General features: G+C 42.8%; 1 protein-coding gene across 4 annotated transcripts in view; it reads left to right on the plus strand.

Moving 5' to 3' along the window:
- Positions 1-1,507: 1,507 nt before the first annotated feature.
- LOC120931283 (lamin-L(III)-like) overlaps positions 1,508-23,546 on the plus strand; it is a 44,882-nt gene continuing 22,843 nt past the window's right edge. For all 4 annotated transcript variants that reach the window (XR_005747850.1, XM_040342566.1, XM_040342567.1 and 1 more), the window contains exons 1-7: positions 1,508-1,878; positions 7,410-7,566; positions 8,674-8,799; positions 9,899-10,069; positions 15,134-15,259; positions 17,307-17,527; positions 20,846-21,074. Coding sequence is in view for 3 of the 4 variants with exons in the window: in XM_040342566.1 (XP_040198500.1) it covers positions 1,526-1,878; positions 7,410-7,566; positions 8,674-8,799; positions 9,899-10,069; positions 15,134-15,259; positions 17,307-17,527; positions 20,846-21,074 (1,383 nt within the window). In the remaining variant the exon portion in view is untranslated. The remainder of the gene's footprint in view (positions 1,879-7,409; positions 7,567-8,673; positions 8,800-9,898; positions 10,070-15,133; positions 15,260-17,306; positions 17,528-20,845; positions 21,075-23,546) is intronic.

Here is a 23,546-nt window from a genome sequence, read left to right on the forward strand (position 1 = left end):
GGGGTATATTGGATGTATTGATGTATATTGGAGGTATAGGTGTATATGGGATATATAGGTGTATATGTAATATATTGTTGTATATTGGAAGTATAGGTGTATATGGGATGTTTTAGTGTATATGCGATATATAGGATGTATTGGTGTAGATAGGATATATAGGTGTATATAGGGGGTATTGGTGTATATAGGATATATAGATGTATATTGGAGGTATCAGTGTATATGCAATATTTAAGATATATAGGTGTATATGGGATATATAGGTATATATTGGATGTATTGGTGTATATGGGTTATATAAGATGTATGGTGTATATGGAATATATAGGTGTATATGGGATTTATAGATGTATATTTGATGTGTTTGTGTATATGCGATATATGGGTGTATATGGGATATATAGATGCATATGGGACATATAGGTGTATATTGGATATATAGGTTATATGGGATATATAGGTGTATATTGGATATATAGGTTATATGGGATATATAGATGTATATTGGAGGTATTGGTGTATATGCGATATATAGGATGTATGGTGTGTATATATATGTATATTGGAGGTATTGGTGCATATAGGATATTCAGGTGTATATTGGCTGTATTGGGTATATAGGATATAAGATGTATATAGGTGTATATTGGCTGTATTGGGGTATATAGGATATAAGATGTATATAGGTGTATATTGGCTGTATTGGGGTATATAGGATATAAGATGTATATATGCTGTATTGGGTATATAGGATATATAGGTGTATATGAGGTATAAATGTGTATATAGGATATATAGGTGTATATGAGGTATAAATGTGTATATAGGATATATAGGTGTATATTGGCTGTATTGTGTATATAGGATATAAGATGTATATAAGCTGTATTGGGTATATAGGATATAAGATGTATATAGGTGTATATTGGCTGTATTGGGTATATAGGATATAAGATGTATATATGCTGTATTGGATATATAGGATATAAGATGTATATAGGTGTAGATTGGCTGTATTGGGTATATAGGATATAAGATGTATATAGGCTGTATTGGGGTATATAGGATATAAGATGTATAAAGGTGTATATAGGCTGTATTGGGTATATAGGATATAAGATGTATATAGGCTGTATTGGGTATATAGGATATAAGATGTATATTGGCTGTATTGGGGTATATAGGATATAAGATGTATATTGGGTATATAGGATATAAGATGTATATTGGGTATATAGGATATAAGATGTATATAGGCTGTATTGGGGTATATAGGATATAAGATGTATATTGGGTATATAAGATGTATATAGATGAATACAGGTGTCGGTCCCCGGGATTCAGTGATACACATAAGGCACGGGTTCGGTCCCGGAAGTCAGGTCACCTGTGGTACCCGGATCTCTCCTCCCCCCGGTACCTGAGCGGTCCAGTCGGGATTTCCAGGGGGAACCATTATAGGCGGACACCCGGCCTCTCTCCCTCTCACACACACACACACACACACACACACATAGCGGACATGGCTGCGTCCACTCCCGGTAGAAGCGGCCCCCGGGCTCCCCCCCTTCTGTCCCCGGTCAGCCCCTCTCGCATGTCCCGGCTGCAGGAGAAGGATGAATTGCGGCACCTGAATGACCGGCTGGCCAATTACATTGAGCGGGTCCGGTCTCTGGAGGCGGACAAGTCTGTGCTGAGGTTACAGTTGGAGGAGAGGGAGGAGGTGACCTCCCGGGAGGTGACGAATCTCAGGCAGCTCTATGAGACCGAACTGGCCGATGCCCGCAAACTGCTGGACCTCACCGCCAACGAGAAGGCCCGACTGCAGGTGGAGCTGGGGAAGATCCGGGAGGAGCACCGACAGTTACAGGCCAGGTCAGTGCGGGGATATGGGGGAGACTAATGGATCTATGGGGGGGGGGGGGGGGGTTATCTATGGCCATCTAATAGGGGTGACGGGGTCATATGAGTCCAATGTCTGGATCATTGCATAGCGCCCAACTGTCCCTGATTTTGAAAAAAAGTCCCTCTGTCCCTGTTTGCCCCTCATTTATCCCTCGTTTTGGTCTGATCTATATGGTAATATATATATATATATATATATATATATATATATATATATATATATATATATATATATATATATATATATATATATAATATAATGCACTTTTTATATTTCAAAAGGTGTTTCCCAGCGCTAAACTATTCATATAAATTCTAAATGGCTGCATTTGTTTGTGTGTGTGTGTGTGTATGTATATGTGTATATCAGTGGCGGCTGGTGCTCAAATTTTTTTTTGGGGGGGGGGGGGGGGGGGCGCAAAGAAAAAAAAAATTGCAGTCTCACTGTGCCCAAACGCTGCCACTGTTACATGCCATCAAACGCAGCCACTGTTACATGCCATCAAACGCAGCCACTGTTACATGCCATCAAACGCAGCCACTGTGCCATCAATTTGCACCACTGTGCCATGCCATCAATTTGCACCACTGTGCCATGCCATCAATTTGCACCACTGTGCCATGCCATCAATTTGCACCACTGTGCCATGCCATCAATGTGCACCACTGTGCCATGCCATCAATGTGCACCACTGTGCCATGCCATCAATGTGCACCACTGTGCCATGCAATGCAGCCACTGTGCCATGCAATGCAGCCACTGTGCCATGCAATGCAGCCACTGTGCCATGCAATGCAGCCACTGTGCCATCACATGCAGCCACTGTGCCATCAATTTGCACCACTGTGCCATGCCATCAAATGCAGCCACTGTGCCATCACATGCAGCCACTGTGCCATCACATGCAGCCACTGTGCCATCACATGCAGCCACTGTGCCTTCACATGCAGCCACTGTGCCTTCACATGCAGCCACTGTGCCTTCACATGCAGCCACTGTGCCTTCACATGCAGCCACTGTGCCTTCACATGCAGCCACTGTGCCTTCACATGCAGCCACTGTGCCTTCACATGCAGCCACTGTGCCTTCACATGCAGCCACTGTGCCTTCACATGCAGCCACTGTGCCTTCACATGCAGCCACTGTGCCTTCACATGCAGCCACTGTGCCATCACATGCAGCCACTGTGCCATCACATGCAGCCACTGTGCCATCACATGTAGCCACTGTGCCATCACATGCAGCCACTGTGCCATGCCATCAAATGCAGTCACTGTGCCATACATTGTCACCACTGTGCCATGCCATTAAACGCAGTCACTGTGCCATCCATTGTCACCACTGTGCCATGCCATTAAACCAGGGGTTGACAAATTTGTTTGGAATCTAGGAGCCAGCTAAAAAAGTTAGGAGCCAGAAAACGCACCCCGTCCCGACGAGCTTGCGCGCAGAAGCGAACACATACGTGAGCAGCGCCCGCATATGTAAATGGTGTTCAAACCACACATGTGAGGTATCGCCGCGGTTGGTAGAGCGAGAGCAGTAATTCTAGCCCTAGACCTCCTCTGTAACTCAAAACATGCAACCTGTAGAGTTTTTTTTAAACGTCGCCTATGGAGATTTTAAAGGGTAAAAGTTTGTCGGCATTCCACGAGCGGACGCAATTTTGAAGCGTGACATGTTGGGTATACATTTACTCGGCGTAACATTATCTTTCACAATATAAAAAAAATGGGATAACTTTACTGTTGTCTTATTTTTTAATTAAAAAGTGTAATTTTTTCCCAAAAAAGTGCGCTTGTAAGACCGCTGCGCAAATACGGCGTGACAAAGTATTGCAACAATCGCCATTTTATTCTCTAGGGTGTTAGGATAAAAAATATATATAATGTTTGGGGGTTCTAATTAGAGGGAAGAAGATGGCAGTGAAAATAGTGTAAAATGACATTAGAATTGCTGTTTAACTTGTAATGCTTAACTTTTAATACCAACGGCCACCACCAGATGGCGCCAGCTCACATCTGGTGGTAATAACTTGTAATACCAACGGCTCACCACCAGATGGCGCCAGCTCACAAAAAAAAAAAATAGTCGCCATGGCGACCTGGCGCCCAGGATTTGTCGATCACTGGCCTACGTATGTTGCTAGTAGGCGTCCCTCATTTCCATCTCAAAATATTGGGAGGGACGTCATTGGGTGATGGGGACTGTCATGGTCATGTTTGTGGGGAAATTAGGTCATGGGGGGGGGGGGGGGGGTGGTGGTTCTGGATCGTGTGTGTGTGTGTGGGGAGGGGGGGTGGTGTTGGTGGTTTTGGATCATGCAGGGGGGGGGGTTGGATCATGGGTGGGGGGGGACACTGGTATGGGGTGATGAGTAGAGTTGGGCGAAAAGTTCGGGCCGCACAGAAATTTGGCTCCAACATAGGATGACCAGACGTCCTGGGGACAGTCTCCGGACCGAGGACACTGTCACCAGACCAAGTCTGTCCCCGGGTTTGATTTGAACAAGGGGCCCCCAGCAATTTCGAAGACCGTGCCGGGGTGGATTTGATTGAAATCTCTAGTAAAAAAGCTGGCTTTAAATCAACTTGATTTAAATCATAATTTTTAAAGAGCAACTGTCATCTCTGTCCCGCAGCGGCTCCTCTTCTGACCCGCTGTTGACTCGCCGACAGTCCCATTCACTTTAATGGGAATGCTGGTGATGCGGCAGTGACACAACAAGGTGAGGGACGTGGTGGCAGCAGGTGAGTGGATGCCCGCTAACAGGCGCTGCCATAATGGATCTGAACAGACAGAACTTATTCTTGCTGGTAGTTGGAATCATTAATATTTGCAAACCTGAAGGTTTTCTATATAAGCGGTCAGGTTAGTAAAACAGCGATATCGGAACTGATTCAATCATACAGTTTGTAGTGTACATAGATGGCAAAACAATGGGATAAGGGAATATTACTGAACTTTGGTATATCTCATGGTTACTGTGACATTGTGTGAATGCGTCAACGCAGTGCATGTTATCTCAGCTTGGATTCATTAAATGTTTACTAGAAATGTAAATATTGCAGAATATACAGCCTCATGCTGCATAACTAAGATCCACTTCATGCTGAATAAACTAAAATATTAATGTATCTTAAAGCGGGGGTTCACCCTATTAAAAAAAAAAAAAAATTATTGTACCATTACATTCGGCATCGTAGCGCGAGCTACAGTATGCCGGTCTTACATTTTTTATCCCCGTACTCACTGTGCTATGGATCATTGAAGAATCCGGGGAATGGGCGTTCCTATGGTGAGAGAAGGTGATTGACGGCCGGCCCTGGCACGTCACGCTCCTCTGGAAATAGCCGAAATAGGCTTGGCTCTTCACGGCGCCTGCGCATAGCCTGTGCGCAGGCGCCGTGAAGAGCCGAGACCTACTCCGGCTGTCTTCGGGGAGCGTGACGTGCCAGAGCCGGCCGTCAATCATCCTCCCTCTCCATAGGCACGCCCATTCCCCGCGGGAGTCGGAATCTTCAATGATCCATAGCACAGTGAGTACGGGGATTACAAATTTAAGACCGGCATACCGTAGCTCGCGCTACGATGCCTAATGTAATGGTATAATGATGTTAAGGAGGGTGAACCACCGCTTTAAATAGAAAACCCCCATTTTAGATTTTTACCCCAAAAGCATTTTATTAAAATACACTTGATAAAAATAAAAACAATTACATTTTTTTAAATCATTTATTTTTTATCGACCCTGGTCAGTGCAGAATAATACAGTTCTGAATTTCACTCCCCCCGCTCCTATGTTAGGGGGATTTATTTTTTCCATCATCTGTGCCCCTTTTTGATAATCATGTGCCGGTCAGAGTTGAGGGACTATTTCTTCAGTTTCGGGGGCATGCCCATTCCGCTCTCGCTCCGATTGTTCTTCCACCTCGGCTTTAAGTCCCGGCCAGCCGCCTGCTTACCTCGTTGCCTTCCCTGGTGGAGTGATCTTCCTCCACTCCTCACCCAGTAGTAGCCGGGGCCCGGAGAGAGACTTGAGAGGCTGTTAGACGGGCAGAGAGGGGCAGCAGAGCTCTGCTGATGGCGTCCGTCAGCAGGAACAGAGGGGAAGCGGATCCAATTGTGGGGCGGCCAGTGCCTTCAACACAGGTGTGCTTTGGGGGTGTCTGTGAATAGACTACATTGCACTGTGTGTGTCTCTGTGCATATTTTTAGCACTGATCACTGTATTGGTGTCACTGGTTCCCACAAAGTGTCAAATGTGTTACTTTGTGTCCGATATGTCCACTGCATTATTGCAGTCCCGCTATAAATCGCTGATTACCGCCATTACTAGTAAAAAAATAAAAAAAAAAAATTCCCCAGATTTCATTTTAAAGATCCGGTCACCTTACCCTAACATTGCCCATTCTGCAAACATCCAAATTTTCAGGGTGTTCATCCCCAGCCCCCCCCCCCCCCCCCCCCCCCCGAACGCCATGCAATGCGCTGCACAGTGCATTCTAAGCCCCGATTTGGCAGAGATTTTCCCAATCATGTTGCAGTGAATTGCTGGTTAAGGAGCAGGTCGGGAAGCCGGCCACAACGTCCTTAACAACTGAGGGGTCATCAGCTGTCAATAGGCTTCCACTTCAGGTCTAGTATGGATTTTCTCCACTTCCATAGAATGCATGAAGGTAAAAAACCTTGCGCATTTACAACTTTTTAAAGTGGTTGTAAACCCACTTGTTGGACTTCTACCTATAGGTAAGCCTTATTCTAGGCTTACCTATAGGTAGTGGAAATATCTCCTAAACGTGCGCCGTTTAGGAGATATTTCACTTGTAGTTCGCCGCTAATCTTCACTGCGCATGCGTGGGGAAGAAACAAAACCAAGTGCCGTTTCTTCCCCAGCCAGTGCCGTGAATCGCGGCTCCGCAAAATCGCATCTCCGGCAAACAAATGGTTTGTGGTTTTTCCTCGCACTTGTTTATTCGTTCCTTCCTTATTGTACACTGAGGCCTCATGCACACTGGACGTTTTTGGACATTTTTACAGCAGCTGTTTTTGGCAGTAGATGTTTTTTTCTACAGTCAATAAACTCTCCATCCGTTTTGGGCAGTGGTGTTTTTGAGCAGTAAAAAAAAAAATCCAAACTAGTGGGTTCTGAGAGACATTTTTCAGCTGTAAAAACACTCTAACGCTGATAAACGCTCAAAAATGTCACTCACCAGCGTTAAACGTTTTTGATCCATTGGAGGAAAAAGAAAATAAATATAAGTATATATAATTTTTTTCTTAAAAAAAAAAAAACGCTGAAAAACTCTATTGAAAAAAGTTGAAAAACTCACTGCAAAGCTACTGACGTTTTTATAACGTTATTTTAACGTCCAGTGTGCATGAGGCCTAATCATTTTTTTTTTTCAGTAATTACTGTGATTGCCTCTTGCAACACAAACAATACCCTGAATATTTGTATTCATTTTATAGTATAATACGATAACTTATTGTGTTACAGAAATTCAAAGAAAGAATCCGATTTAAATCTTGCTCAGAACCAGCTGAGAGATGCAGAAGCTAACCTGAATTCAAGAGAAGCGGAGCTTGCCACTGCTCGGAGTAACAAAAGAGGTCTGGAAGAGCAACTCGCAGACCTGAAGGGACAGATATCTGAGGTACCAGGCTTCCTATTCTCCTTTTCTTTCTGCTGTCAGATATAGTTCTTAAAGTGGAGGTTCACCCAAAAAGTTGATTTTTAACATTAGATTGAGGCTAGTTTTGTCTAGGGGAATCGGGTGTTTTTTTTTTTAAATCAAAGCAGTACTTACCGTTTTAGAGAGATTTTCTCTGCCGCTTCCGGGTATGGGCTGCGGGACTGGGCGTTCCTATTTGATTGACAGGCTCCGACGGTCGCATACATCGCGTCACGATTTTCTGAAAGTAGCCGAATGTCGGTGCGCAGGCGCCGTATAGAGCCGCACCGACGTTCGGCTTGTTTCGGCTACTCGTGACGCGCTGTATGCGACCGTCGGAAGCCTGTCAATCAAATAGGAACGCCCAGTCCCGAAGACCATACCCGGAAGCGGCGGAGAAGATCGCTCTCTAAAACAGTAAGTACTGCTTCGATTTAAAAAAAAAAACACCCGATTCCCCTTGACAAAATAAGCATCAATCTAATGTTAACATTTTTTTTTCGGGTGAACTCCCGCTTTAAATGCCTTTTTAAAAAAAAAAAAAAAGCCTTTGTTGTAAAAGATCATGTATACTTGCCTTACTGATGGCCCATGTCTTTGAAAAGCTGACACTTTGCTGCTCCGCTTGCAGTGGGTTTTCCTCGCTACAGATTGTTTGAATATCTGCTTCTCCCAGTGCATGTTTTTTTTGTTTTTTTGTTCGTTTGTTTTTGTGATGATTTGGCATTTATTTTACCAAGGGGTGATAAGCCTACCTGGTGGCAGTATATGTGGGATAACTGCAGATCCTCTTTATGAAGACCTCATAGGTAAAAACAGACCTAGGTCTCCATTTGCTCCGCTATCCTGCACTGACACTGAACGAGGACGTGCTAATGAAAGAAATCTGTGAACATGACCAGCACCCTGCTGGTCTCATCACCTGTACTGCATGTTCAAATGGATGTGATTGGTGACCTGCCATTTAGAGGGATGTATCAACATGTCTTCAATTGTACTGTCTGCAAGTTTTTTTTATTATGCAATACAACATTTGGTAATCTAATTAATATATGTTCTTTAACTTTTACATCTGTTTATATTTTACAGCTTGAATCTTCATTGAGGGACACAACAAAACAGCTGCACGATGAAATGCTATGCAGAGTGGACCTGGAGAATAAAATGCAAACCCTCAAGGAGCAATTGGATTTTGAAAAAAATGTACACGGTCAGGTACGTTACAAACTGGCAACTTAAAGCCGTGTCAAAAATTAAGTCAACAGCTACACATACTGTAGCAACACATACACCGCTAGGTCCCTACTGCACATGTTCGGAGTGAACTGCACTCTTACTGGCCGGACAGCAGGAGAGAGAGTAGGAGAGGGCCGGACTGCTAACGTACAACGGATCTGTGGTAAAAAGTGCCCTCTGCCGCTCCTTACTGCAGCCCAAACCGAACAGTTGCCTGCATGCTAAAACGTAGCGTCTTGGCATGTGAGTGGTGTGAATGAACCGTTAGTGGCCTTGTAGCAGATGGTGTATACTGCAAGAGTTCTCTTACCTGGCTTGCAGATATATTTGTGATTACTGGTCCCCCCCTCCCTGCCCCCCCCTTTTTTTTTTTAACCCAATTTTGTAAATGGCAGTTTCTCCATAGCACTTTTCATCCAAGAATGGACCATTACATGTGCAATAAGTCTTAATGCCACAAGATTTGAGACCAACGGCGGCAGTGGTCTCCGTGATAACTCAGATCTCTACTCTTCTGTTACAGGTGGAGACGTTAGTTACTAGCAGCTTGTAATAACAGATTAAGAAAATAAAAAATGTATTCTCTATGTAGCGGCAGTATTAATAGAAAATGTCCAAAAAGATTCCATTGAGATACATTGCACACTGTCCAAGCAAACACTTATTTACTTAAAATGGATTTCCACCCAAAAATGGAACTTCCGCTTTTTGTGCAGTTGACCCTCTGACATCCCCCCTTGGGCACCGCAGCGCCGGAAGGCATCCCCCCTCTCTTGGCAATCATCTGGGACACATCACAGGTCCCAGATGATTGCCCGGCCAGTGGGTGCCCAGCGCAGGTTGCACATGCACAGTGTGGGCCTGGCTGTGAAGCCACAGCCGGGTGCCCACAGTGACATTGCCAACGCATGGAGAGGAAGGGGAGAGAAGTGGGGCTCCGTGTCCCACGGTCGCTGGACCGTGGGACAGGTGAATGTCCGATTGATAAAAGTCAGCGGCTACACTTTTTGTAGCTGCTGACTTTTATATGGGTGGAACTCCACTTTAATAATATGGAATATGTTCTTGTGTTTTACAGGAGCTACATGAGATGAAGTCGCGGCATGATACCAGGATTGTAGAAATAGATTCTGGTCGACGGACAGAATTTGAGAGCAAGTTGGCTGAGGCCCTTCAAGAGCTCAGACAAGACCATGAGCAGCAGATCAAGGAGTACAAGGACCAGCTGGAGAAAACATTCTGTGCCAAGGTGATTTTGCTGCTTGTAATATGGCTACGCTATTCGTATTTAGACTGACAAGTATTACATGCTGCAACTATTTTCAGACAACCCTTTACTGTATTTAAGATTGACATTTTCTGGCACATAGGCTTCATGCAGGGCTGAATTTACCAGTAAGTGGCAGAGGCAAAGAGGTGACTTTTCCATGTGTAACTTGCCACTTTTTTTTCCTCTCCATTTAGGAACCGCAATCTCCTAGGTTTATACATTTTGTCAGTAGTCCTAATTAGGTTATGTGGACAGAAATACGCGTATTTTGTAGAAAAGTGATCCTAGAAAAGGGGTGTCGCTTAGAGCTGGAAATGTGTCTGCAAGCTTCAGTTATAAAAAAAAAAATCTGGCTATGTCTTGGAGTGGTTCTCTCCCCCCCCCCCCCAACGCCTCTTGATCCAGCACTGTCCCCAACTGCATCTCTTACCTCCTCTTCTTATGCCACGTACAGACAGTCGTTTTTTGTGATGAAAAAAAGACGTTTTTGAAAACGTCATTTAAAATAACCGTGTGTGGGGAAAACGTAGTTTTATGTCTTCCGAAAAACGACAAAAAAAAAATTCGAACATGCTCGAATTTTTTGTGTCGTTTTTCAAAACGTCGTTTTTTTTTGTGTCAATGAAAATGATAGTGTGTGGGCAAAACGACGTTTCAAAACAACGTTTTTAAACCCGCGCATGCTCAGAAGCAAGTTATGAATCTAGCTTCAATGGAAAAGCGTGCTGAACGTAACCGTGCTTTGCTAGAGCATTTTGAAAAAACGATGGTGTGTAGGCAATGTCGTTTTTGAAAATGAAGTTTCAAAAACGTCGTTTTATTTCATGATTCAAAACGTCGTTTTTTTTTTTTCATCACAAAAAACAACCGTCTGTACGCGGCATTAGTCTTGCAGGAGAATCAGGCAGCAGCGGGAACCTATGTTTCCAGCTGCTGTCGGACAAATCCTGTTGGGGAGGGGGGGATTGGATGAGCCATGCTGTGTGCAACCTATATAGGCACAAAGCCCACCTCAGGAGCATGCCTGTGTGCTCCCATTAAATATGACTTGCTATAGAGGCACATGCAGGGGAGAAGGAGCGGAGTGTGTCAGTGGGGGACTTCAGAAGAAGAGGTAGCACGGTGTGCAATACCATTGCACGGAGCAGGTAAGCATAACATGTTTGTTAAAAACAAATGGCCTTTACAACCGCTTTAAAGGATATGTTAACCTTGTGTAACATGTTACAGATGCACCAGGCATCGGGGAATCTTCTTCCCCCAAAGGCGCCGCTGAGCACTATGGTAATTCATTGATGCTTCCTGCTAGTAACTGCTTGGCTGTACGATGTTTTTTGCCAAACGGCTTACACACACAGTCTGCAAGAGCCCTGCATAGCGCCCACAATCTGTTAATCATGGGTAAAGTGCTTTCCAAGATTTTTTTTTTTTTTTTTTACCTGAAAAAGATGAGATCGAGATTACTTTGCTACAATGTAAAGTAGTGAGTGCACAGTGAGTTATTTTAAGGGCACAGCAAATTTACACTGTTATACAAGCTGTACACTCGCTACTACCGCGGCGATACCCGGAAGACACGCCGGAGCAAGAGGACATCTCGCTTGGTGTGGACCAGGTAAGTTCTCTTCACCTCGTTTTAAGGTAAGTATTTCATAATGAGCTAGTATGCGGTGCATACTAGCTCATTATGGCTTTTTCTTTACAGAGTGTACAACCGCTTTAAGGACAGAGTTCCTGTCCGAAACTGTGCAGTCTTGTATATGCATGAAGATTGAAGAAAAAAACATTTTGAACAAACTGATTGCATCTCCAATCTTTTTGTTGCATATCTGATGTAAATCTCTTTAACCACTTACCCCCCGGACCATATTGCTGGTCAAAGACCAGAGCACTTTTTGCGATTCGGGACTGCGTCGCTTTAACTGACAATTGCGCGGTCGTGCGACGTGGCTCCCAAACAAAATTGGCGTCCTTTTTTTTCCACAAATAGAGCTTTCTTTTGGTGTTATTTGATCACCTCTGCGGTTTTTATTTTTTGCGCTATAAACAAAAATAGAGCGACAATTTTGAAAAAAATTAATATTTTTTTTACTTTTTGCTGTAATAAATATCCCCCAAAAATATATAAAAAAACATTTTTTTTCCTCAGTTTAGGACGATACGTATTTTTCTACGTATTTTTCGTAAAAAAAATCGCAATAAGCGTTTATTGATTGGTTTGCGCAAAAGTTATAGCGTTTACAAAATAGGGGGTATTTTTATGTCATTTTTATTAATATATTTTTTTTCGGTACTGCGACATTATGGCGGACACTTCGGACACTTTTGACACATTTTTGGGACCAGTGGCATTTTTATAGCGATCGGTGCTATAAAAATGCATTGGATTACTATAAAAATGCCACTGGCAGTGAAGGGGTTAACACTAGGGGGCGGGGAAGGGGTTAAGTATGTTCCCTGGGTGTGTTCTTACTGTAGGGGGGGTGGCCTCACTAGGGGAAACGCTGATCCTCTGTTCATACATTGTATGAACAGAAGATCAGCATTTCCCCTGCTGACAGGACCGAGACCTGTGTGTTTACACACACAGCTCCCGTTCCCCGTTCTGTAACGAGCAATCGTGGGTGCCTGGCGGCGATCGCGCACGGGAGTCGGGGGCACGCGCCCCTAGTGGCCGCTCTAAGAGCCAACGTAGTATGACGTGCTCTCACCCAGGAGAGCCGACCTGCCGCCGTAGAATGTGTGTGTGTGTGTATATATATATATATATATATATATATATATATATATATATATATATATATATATATATATATATATATATATATATGTATATATATATATATATGTGTGTATATATGTATATATATATATATATATATATATATATATATATATATATATATATATATATATATATATATATATATAATTTTGTGTGTGTAGTATTATTCTGATTTATTATTATTATTATTATTGAATTTTTTTTTAAATTAAACCTGTTTATACTTGCCTGCTCTGTGGAAAAAAGCCCCGATCCTCTTCTGGGGTCTTCAGGACCAGTTAAAGTGTGTACAACCTTAGCCAGCAGATATTATGTAGAGCACACTGGTTCTGCCAGAGTTAGAGCACAATCCCTGCACACCTGTGAAAATGTGAAGATTTTTTTTGCCTGACTATGATATATGTGCAAAAAAAGTTACCTAATTATTTGGATAGCTGAAGGAAATAAGTTGGCTTTCCCTGAACACTGTGCAGGGGGTACCATGGAAGAATTGTACTCATACAGAACTGAAGTGCTAAACTGTCCTCAGGTCAGAGGATGCTCATGAAATGGGTGAGGGTTGTGGGCGCCAGAAATCCTACCTTAGAAACCCCAGTACTAGACATAATTTTTTATCAGCTATGATTAGTAAATATTTTTGGATTTGTAAGATGATCTGGCTCAGAATAGTTCAACAAAATGTACTGCATTTTACAAGAACTATTTTGATCAGTCAAAAATGACAAATATGTGTCCTACATGTTCTGGAGTCTTCTGTGTGTTCTTAATCTTGAGATCATTTACAGATGTGTTTATAGAAGCATTGTTGAGATAACCAGAGAGGTTGTAGAGCAGTCAAATGAAGATATGCTGTTACAAAGCAGATTAATAGAAAGGAAGATACCAGAACAGGTAGAGAAGGAAAGAACAAGATCAGGTACAGATCTGTTGGCAGAAAGATATGTATGATTTTAAAGTGTACCTGTAGGGGCAATAAGTTTAGGAATCGGGCCATTGCAAGCATTAGGCCCCTTTCAGACAGACGGCAGTTTTGCCGCAATTAAAAGCATGTACTTTTTCAGTGAAATTCAAGGCTCTGGGCACTGCGATTAGCTGCATTTGTACATTGCGATTACGTGCATGCGGCCGCGTTTAGCTGCGGTAGTCATTTCCATAGCAACCCTTTATTTTTGTTTTGATTATGATGTGCTTCCTGTTGTTTTTTTTTTTTTTTTTTTACGCTGCTTTCCGTAGTTGACACAAAAGACTGCGAAGTGCATATAGCTGCGCTAAATCGCACCTGGACGTATTCAATTCAATTTTTTTTACTGATTGTAGTGGGAAACGTCAGCTGTATGCCCCTGTCTTTACTGTGATGTGTGGTGTTTGATAACTTTTATCAATAAAAGGAAACCGAGAAGGTTTTTCCAGAGTGCGGCTGTCCAAACATTTCTTTCTACAACCAGCCGATTTATCAATTGGCTCTCGGGTGCTGCCACCACCATTTCTTGTAATGGAAACCGGCAGTGAGGCATTGCGGATTCAAAGCTGGTTCTCTACTGCGCATGCGCAAATTTCCTTTGTGAATGGCCCAGTGGTAGGGGAAGGAGGAGGGGGGTCGAACTTCCAGGTGACTTCGCCATGGTGAGATCAGCCGGAAGTGGGAGCGGGTACCTGGGGAAACGCAGCAGAAGGGAGTTGAAAAATAAACCTCAACGCGGGGTCTTTGTTCAGATCTCCTTCAATACGTCTGATTCAACACCTGGTGAACTGGAAGACTAAATTCTGTCATGATTATTGCTTTATATCTGTGCGCTGTACCAAAGAACAAAAATGTTGGGCTGCTTTCGCACCGATCCATTTTTCTTCCTCTTTTGCGTTTAAAAAAAAAAGCAGAAGAAAATGGTGTTTATCCTTGTAATCCTATGTAAGTCTCCACACTGATCCGTTACGAGTTCACTGTGTTTACTAAAGTCCTGCTTGCTGCATTTTTGGTGCAGGTTTGGTGTGGTAAAAAAAAAACACCAGTGCCATTGAAATGCATAGAAAATGTGGCCAAAACGCACCCGCAGTTGTGTTTTTGATGCGTTTTTTGAATCTCATGTCCTGTGGCAAATGCAACAAAAACACATAGGTGTTTACCGTGTTTTTGCTATGTATCAGTTTATAAGTGCCCTAAGAGCAATCTCAGGCAATCAAAATGTATGTGCAATAAAAGGGTCCCTTTTTCCTCAAAGTATATTTTGATTTGCATAGTAATATCACTATTTTTATTTCAGTTGGAGAACGCACAGCTTGCAGCTGCCAAGAACAGCGATTATGCCAGTGCATCCAGGGAAGAGATCATGTCTACAAAAATCAGAATAGATACTTTGGCCTCACAACTAAACCAATATCAAAAACAGGTACTGCCTTCTCTCTCCTATATGAAAGCATATTCATAAAGTTTGGACTTACTTGTGTCTTGATATAATTTGCTTAAAGGGACTCTAAGCAATATCCTTAAAAGGGTTATAAACACCTATTGTGCACCACTTCTCCTGTTTTACTCACCTGAGCCCATTCGTTCCCATGCCTGAAACGCGCTCACCCTCTCTGGCTGGTGTCTCGGCTCTCGATTGGATAGATTAATAGCAGTGCAGGCATTGGCTCCCGCTGCTGTTAATCAAATCCAATGATGCAGGAATTGGGTGGCTATGCGGAGTCTTGCTGTCTGTGTCTATGGACACAGCAGCACACCTGCACGGGTGTCCCGAAGGATAGCGCTTTTCCGACCGGTTTCTCAATGTGGGGAGGAGCCACTAGCGCCGTGGAGTGACCCCCAGAAGAGGAGGATCAGGGCCACTCTGTAAAACCAACTGCACAGCGGAGGTAAGTATTACATACATGTTGTTTTAAAAGAAAAAAGCGTGCACAGTTTAAGAGATACTTTAGATGCCGCTGGTAAACGTCACCGGGACATGCGCTCTGAAGGAACGGCATACCCATGTGGCATACCCAATGTGCAAACATATAGCATTAAAAGTGCTTGTGCAAAAATTAAGTGCAATGTAATCGGTGTCAATAAACCTGGTCAATGTGCTATCTGCTCAAAGCAATGTCTGACAGACTGGACAGTGTCGTCTCCCAAAAATAGAAAAATAAAAAGGTGTCCAGGAACGATATGAATTCACGAGTGTTCCTCCAACCACAGTGCAACAAGAAAAGGGGAGGTCTGGACTGCCGCACTACAATAAAAACGCCTTTATTGTGCAAAAGTACAAACCACAGCAGGGTACAGGATAAACTGACTTGTTTCACACTCTCAATAGTGCTTAGTCATAGCTATACACAGTGCAACACCTGGGTGTGAATCCGTCACCACTCTCACTAACTCTAACCCGCCAGAAATATGGGCTGGTCAGATTATAATTTAGCACATATGCCAAATATGTCCCAGAGATCCCTGACTCCACTCTCCTCCTGATTTAGGCTCCAATCGGTGCCATCTCTCCGCGTACACATGGGAGCTTTTCATCTGATATTCCGTCATGTGTATGCCCCAATCAGACTTTTTCTGCCGGAATGTCCGACGGACTTAGAGAATAGGTTCTCTATTTTTCTGTCGGAAATTCCGTCTGAGTTTTTCCCGTTGGAAAGTCCAACCGTGTGTACGCGGCATAAGGCTGTAATATAGAAGGATAGAAGCTCTCATTGTTTGAGATCATCAAAGTAGGCTTTTATTAAAAACATGTTGCACTCGCGTAAAGTGTCTGCCCGACACTAGTGTATAAAGCTCAGTTCTGTTAGTCATTTGTCTCCGATCAAACCCTAGATGGCGAGTACAAACCAGCATGCACGTTGATTTAAGCGTCATTGCCTAATCTGACCAGCCCATATTTCTGGTGAGAGTGGTGGCTGATTCATACCTGGGTGTTGCACAGCGGTTGGAGGAACACGTTTGTGGATTCATATTGTTTCTGGACCACCACCCTTTGGAGGGTTTTGGGACTTTGTCATTTATTTAACTTTATTTTCTGGTTTGGGAGACTACACTGTCCACTCTGTCTGTAGGACATTTCTTTGAGCAGATAGTACATTGGCACTTTAGCAAGTGATTACATTGCACTAGCACTTTTATGCTCTGTTTGCGCGTTGTTTATGTATGCAATATTTGTGACTTTTTATGATCTGTATTTGCCCTTTTCTACCTAATATATATTTTTGAAAAGGACATAGGGTTGATGTGTGGACCAGTGCTGATCACGCTACTTATTCTATTACATCTGTGATGTTTTGGTAACTTGGGTCTATGCTTGGAAATAAACATTTGGGAAGGAGGGGAGGGGGCTTAATCGCTTTAGATGCAGTAACCTTGGATTTACATGGGGGAGCGGACTTTAGGGGCTTATTCGTGTCAAGTGAAGTTAGGAGAGGAGACGAGACTGTGCTAATGAAATAAACTTTTGGTAGAACTCTGCACTGGAAAACAAAGTGAGAGACCTGCAACAGATGCTGGACCATACACATGATTCCCATCGGAGGCAGATGAATGAAAAGGACAGGGAAGTGTCCGAGATGAGGCAAAAACTGCAAGAACAGTTGGAAGAATATGAACAATTGTTGGATGTGAAGCTTGCATTAGATATGGAAATAAATGCCTACAGGAAAATGCTGGAAGGAGAAGAACAAAGGTGAGGAGCTCTATACGGTGTGTGTGTGTGTGTGTGTGTGTGTGTGTGTGTGTGTGTGTGTGTGTGTGTATAATTTTTTTTTTTTTTTTTTTTTGGAGAAGGCCATTATGAAGTGGGGGTCGGTTTAGAAGGGAGTGCAGTGTGCACCATGGCTTATCTCCAGGTATGATCTTTATTTGCGTTTGGTCTAGCTTGGAGCAGTGCAAATAGCAGTATCTAACACCAGCACTGTGGAAGCTGACCATCGCTGTAGTTGACACTACAACAGTGAAAGCTATTATCTTTCTTGTCCTGTGACGAGCGGCTTCACCGACCACACGCTTGCTACAGGGGGTCACTTGCTTGTCGCTGCCACAAGGTGCCCTGTATATATTGGTTCTGATGTGGTGACTAGTAGGGTGACAATTCTGGAAATTGTGTGTGTGTGTGTGTGTGTGTGTGTGTTATGTCTCTACTTGTCACCTTGATAAAGAGGGTCTAGATAACTTCCAAATGGTGTTTTGTACCATATGGTAGGTCATTAAATTGTTGCTCTGGATTCCAAATTGGTGTTCTGGCTCTTAAAGTTATTGTAAAGGCTCAGTGTTTTCACTTTAAAAATAACAACTATATATGGGACAGGTGGCTCAGGGAATCTGCAACCTGCGCTTGATCAGGATTGGTCATAATATGGCCTTCGGGTCTTCTTGGTTCTCCTACCGTTTATCTACACCAGGGAGGGATTGTGTGTCGCAGTGCAACATGTACACTATATGGATGCGACCAATTGTTCATGGTACCAACAACTTAGTCTCAAATTAATACATACAATAATGAAGGATGTTGTTTTATGCCTTTATTGAGAGATTCTGACTGATATGCACAATGTTTGTCAAAGCCTGTTGTATGTATTTTTTCTTTTTGTTCAATAAAAGCATTTGTTTAAGGGAAAAAATAACAAATGTTATACTTGCCTGCTCTGTTGCAGTGGATTTGCACAGAGCAGCCCAGATTCTGCTCTTCTCTGCTCCTGGCTCATCCCTCCTGTTGAGTGCCCCCCAGAGCAAGCAGCTTGCTATGGGGGCACCCAAGCTGAGTCGCTCATTCAGACACAGCCACCTGCCCCGCCCCCTCTTTCTCCTGACTGGCTAGCTGACTTTGACAGCAGCGGGTGCCAATGGCTCAGCCAATCAGGAAGGAGAATCTCTAATGGTTGAAACACTCGTGGACAGAGAGGGACCTCAGGTAAGTGTTAGTGGGGGCAGCTGCCCCCCTTGGGCTTTTTATCTTGATAAATGGAATAAAGATGATGAACCTTCTGCCTTTTTACAACCCCTTTAACCTTCCAACACCACCTACCTCCAATTCACACGAACCTTGTCTGCTTTTGTCCTGGCTCTTTTTTGTATTTTTTATGTTTATCTAGTTGGCATTATGGGATGGGAACCTGAATGACAAACATTTCAGTAATCGCGGTCCAAGAAGATTTTCCCCTTATTTTTGAGAGATTTCATCTGATCATGTGTGTCAGGACAGGAAGTGTAGCATATCCAAAAGGGCACAGAACGAACACTACAAAACGCAGGGATTTTATCATATTTTCTCTTTTTTTTTTTTTTTTTTTTCTGTATTTAAATGTAAAAAAGTTTCTGGTCTTAGACCCCTTTCACACTGAAGAGTTTTTCAGGTGGTTTAGAGCTAAAAATGGCGCCTAAATACCGCCTGAAAACTCCTACCCTGCAGTCTCAATGTGAAAACCCGAGTGCTTTCACACTGAGGCGATGCGCTGGCGGGACTGGTCCAAAAGTCCTGCCAGCAGCATCTTTGGAGCAGTGAGAGGAACGGTGTGTTTATCGCTCCTCCACTGCTCCTTCCCATTGAAAACAATGGGACCCCGCAATAATACTATACTGCAAGCCGCATTTCGGGCGGTATTAAGCCTTTTTCAGCCACCAGTGGAGGTTAAAACTGCACCGCTAGTGCAGTTCCGACGGTATAGCACCTCTAAAAATAGCAGCGCTATACCGCACCTCCTGCCCGGTGTGAAAGGGGCCTAAATCTCTTGTATCAGAGGGCAATTGGATGAAAAGGTACAATCCCTATCTCTGTAAAAGTTTTCAATTAGCATGCATACTTTAAAAGCAATGTTTATGGTGGTGAAAAAATGTCTAATGCCTCATACACCCGATCAGTTTTCCTGACAAGAAGTGTGATGTGAGCTTTTTGTCAGAAATTCCGACCGTGTGTATGCTCCATCACACTTTTTCTGTGAGAATTCCTGCCAAGAAAAGATTGAGAGCAGGATCAAAATTTTCATGACAGGAAAAAATTCCTATCGGGAATCGCGCTCGTCTGTATGCAATTGCGACGCAAAAAAACCCCACACATGCTCAGAATCAAGCAGAAGAGCTGAACTGTCTATTGAACTTCATTGATCTCAGCTAGTCGTACGTGTTGTACTAGGTCATCGCGTTCTTGACGTTTGGAATTTCAGACAAGATTTGTGTGACCATGTGTATGCAAGACAAGTTTCGGCCATTTTCCTGCTGGGGGAAAAAAAAACACGGTTTTCCTGTCGGGGGTGGGCAGGGGAACGGATTGTGTGTACATTGCATTAGGTGCCAGCTTTGTCTTAAAGTGGAGTTCCGCCTGGAAAAAAAATAATTAAAGCAGCTGTAGTATAGCTGGCTGCTGACGACTTTTAAAATGAGGACACTTACCTGTCCAGGGCGCCTGCGATGTCCTCATCCAAAGCCGACCCTTTCCTCGGCTCCGGGTGAAGGCTGGCATCTTCAGTAAGGGAATCGGGCAGGGTGGGCGCTGTCACTTGCTGACAGGGAGGGACAGGGGAGCAGGGCTGCGGATGACTGAGGCACATAAGCTGACCACGGTGTCGGAGCACGGCAGCCATGATATGCCGTGGTCCGCTTACAGGGGGGAGGGCAGAATCAGCCAGGTATTTTAGGTGTTACAGGGGGCCAAATTGCACAAGCACTGTGCTGTATAACAACTATGTATGAATGAATTTTGTGTATGTGTGTGTGTGTGTGTGTGTGTGTGTATATATGTATATGTGTGTGTATATATATATATATATATATATATATATATATATATATATATATATATATATATATTATATATAGTGTGTATGTGTGTTATTTTTATTTATATATATATATATATATATATATATATATATATATATATATATATATATATATATATATATATATATATATATATATATATATATAGAAAAAAAGTGCACAATTATTGGAAAGTCATAAGGCAAGTTAGTTGGTCAAACTGCATTTTAATATTTACCCTAAAATCTAGGCTGAAACTGTCACCAAGTCCTGCACAGAGGAGCTCAGTCTCCCGAACCAGCTCAAGACACTCAAGCCGTTTACCACGATCAAAGAAGAGGAAATTGGATGAGAGTGAGAGCACATCGAGTAGTACCATGTATAAGATCGTTCGGAATGCCAACAGTTCAGGACCCGTATCTATAGAAGATGTAGACCCTGAGGGGAACTATGTGAGACTTTGGAACGATTCAGATGAGGTACTTTTTTTACATTTCTTTTGACAGTACAAATAATTATATTTTTGTTCACAAAGGTGTCAAAGTGAGGCAATTCTGAAAAATATACATAGCAAATAGGATATCCCACTGGATGTCAAAAGTTCTTGGTATTCATTGATCAGATTTGTGTCTAAGCTGCTACATTCCAATTTCCATGTCCATTCCATGTTTAGGTTGGGATGTCAGGAAATTTGGGTGAACTTGTTGGTCCCCCCTCCCTCCTGACATTTTGCAATTAGAAAATTGGCAGACGAACAGTGGCTGCGTACAGTCGGATGCAGCCACTGTTCGGCAGATGTCATCAGTCCGCATACAATAGCTCATCTGGGGAGTTTCCTTCTGAGCTGTATAGCATGGATGAAGAAATCTTACATTTTTCTGTTCAGCTTGAAGGTTGGCCATAGAAAAAAAAAAAATCTAATTGTGTATGACCAGCTCCACTTTACAAAAAGTACTTCTTAAATGCATTGTGTATTTTGCAGTGCTGCATAAGGTCTTATATTTTCACTGCTGCCCTTGGGGAATAGGTCACATAATCACGTATGCCATATTGCTTTCTTGTGTATTTGTTTTCATGTTCCTGCTGTTTTTGTGCTGTGCTATTGAGTCGTGTGCAGTCATGAAGGAGGGAAAGGCCGTATTGCAGAAGGAACCATCAAAGTGCTTTTAGAGCGCACTCTTTTATACCATGTACAATGTCTAATCGTCAGAGGATAGTTCTGCCATAGAATTTTGGAGTTTTTGTAGATCAACGTAGCAACAAATATTGGCAGCACAATTTGTGTGACCGTTATATCTAACTTTAGTAGTCATTAGTTAACCTTTTGAATTTATAACACTCTGCATTTTGGCTAGAAAGTTACCCTCAATTTATCATTTCTGAAATCGGGTGGGCCCTGTAGAATAAAACGGGTGGCATTTGCATATTTTTATGTTGCATATATGCACAACTGTTTATTACTTGCATATTTTCAGGGAAAAAACAAAAACAAAATTTTAGTGCAAACTAACGCACGATAATACCTATTTTTTTGGTAAACTATAAAAGATGGAGTTGCACCAGGTAAATGGGTCCTGAACATGTTAGGCCTTAAATTGCTCATGCCTGTGACGTGGTGAAAGACCACTGAGCCCAAAAGTATCCATGGGAGATGTATTCAGGGCCTCAGTTTAGCGTTAATTGTGAATTCTAGCCCTAGGATTATTTCTTTCACTTTGACGTTCTTGGTGATATCACTCACATGGTGCATTCGTGTTTACATACATGTGCTTGCCCTGTGCTTACACTTTCATTTGTCTGCATGAGCAAGGCAACGGAGTGCTTTTAAATGGTTTTTACATTTTTTGTATTTGTATTTTTATTTTTTTCACTTTTTTTAATTCCATTTTACTTTTATTGCTGTGGGCTAGCAAGCATAGACAGGATACAAGTTCTTTAAGCCCCTTTCACACTACCGCTACTGCAAAGTTGCGCGATTTTGCTGCAATTTCACGGCCGCAATTTTGACATGATTTTTCCCGTGTTTTCAGGGAATGCCTGTGTAACTCGCATCAAAGTCAGACCAAAGTAGTGCAGGGACTACCTACTTTTGAAGTCAGCAAGACTTGAAGTCGTACTAATATGAATGGTTGTCCTTGGAAATCATGGGGACCGACTTGTCATGCGACTTTGCAGTACCAAATTGTGGGACAAGTCATACAAGTGTGAAAGGGGTCTTTCCCGGCCACAGTAGCGGAGGAATACATTGAAACTAGAAGTGATAAAATGTTTGCTTGCGGGCTCATTATTTGCAGAGGAGATTGGGGAATGAATGTTCCCTGACCTCCCCCTGCTTGGCATCCTAAAGCAAGCTACTGGGGTTCTGTGCTTTGCCGTGAGAACCCGGGAATCACTGCAAGTGAGCACTTTGTTTTCAATACTGAAAATGTGATCGCTTTTACTGGAAAGCCAATTGCTGGCTGAATAAAATCAGAGCTGCAGTAATGAGCTTGTTTTAATCACTTGAGGGCCAAGCCATTTATAAATGGCCTAATGGACAACAGGCAGTTAAATATAAGTTATCCTGTTTAATCTGCTTAAATCTGTCCAATAAAGAGTACTACAGTTGTGCATAATATTAGTACTAGTTTAAGATATTTCTGTAAAATTATTTATTTTTTTAATTGGCAAAAGGGACATAAGTTGGTAGCATGTGTCCCTTGTGCTGATGTCTCTAATGCAAGATTAAATCCTCCTCCATCCAATGCCCTGCTCACATCTTCCATTGCAGCAGAGGTTATGTAGGGAAGGATGAGGGTTGGCGGGAGACCAGAATGACACCACATGCCAATATATAGCATTACAAAATATCAAGGCTGGAGGTGTGGGATGTGAAAGTGATACTAATCGCACACTGTTTAACCACTTAAATACCGGGCACTTTCACCCCCTTCCTACCCAGGCCAATTTTC

Source organism: Rana temporaria, chromosome 3 (genome assembly GCF_905171775.1).
Source record: "Rana temporaria chromosome 3, aRanTem1.1, whole genome shotgun sequence".
Lineage (NCBI taxonomy): Eukaryota > Metazoa > Chordata > Amphibia > Anura > Ranidae > Rana > Rana temporaria.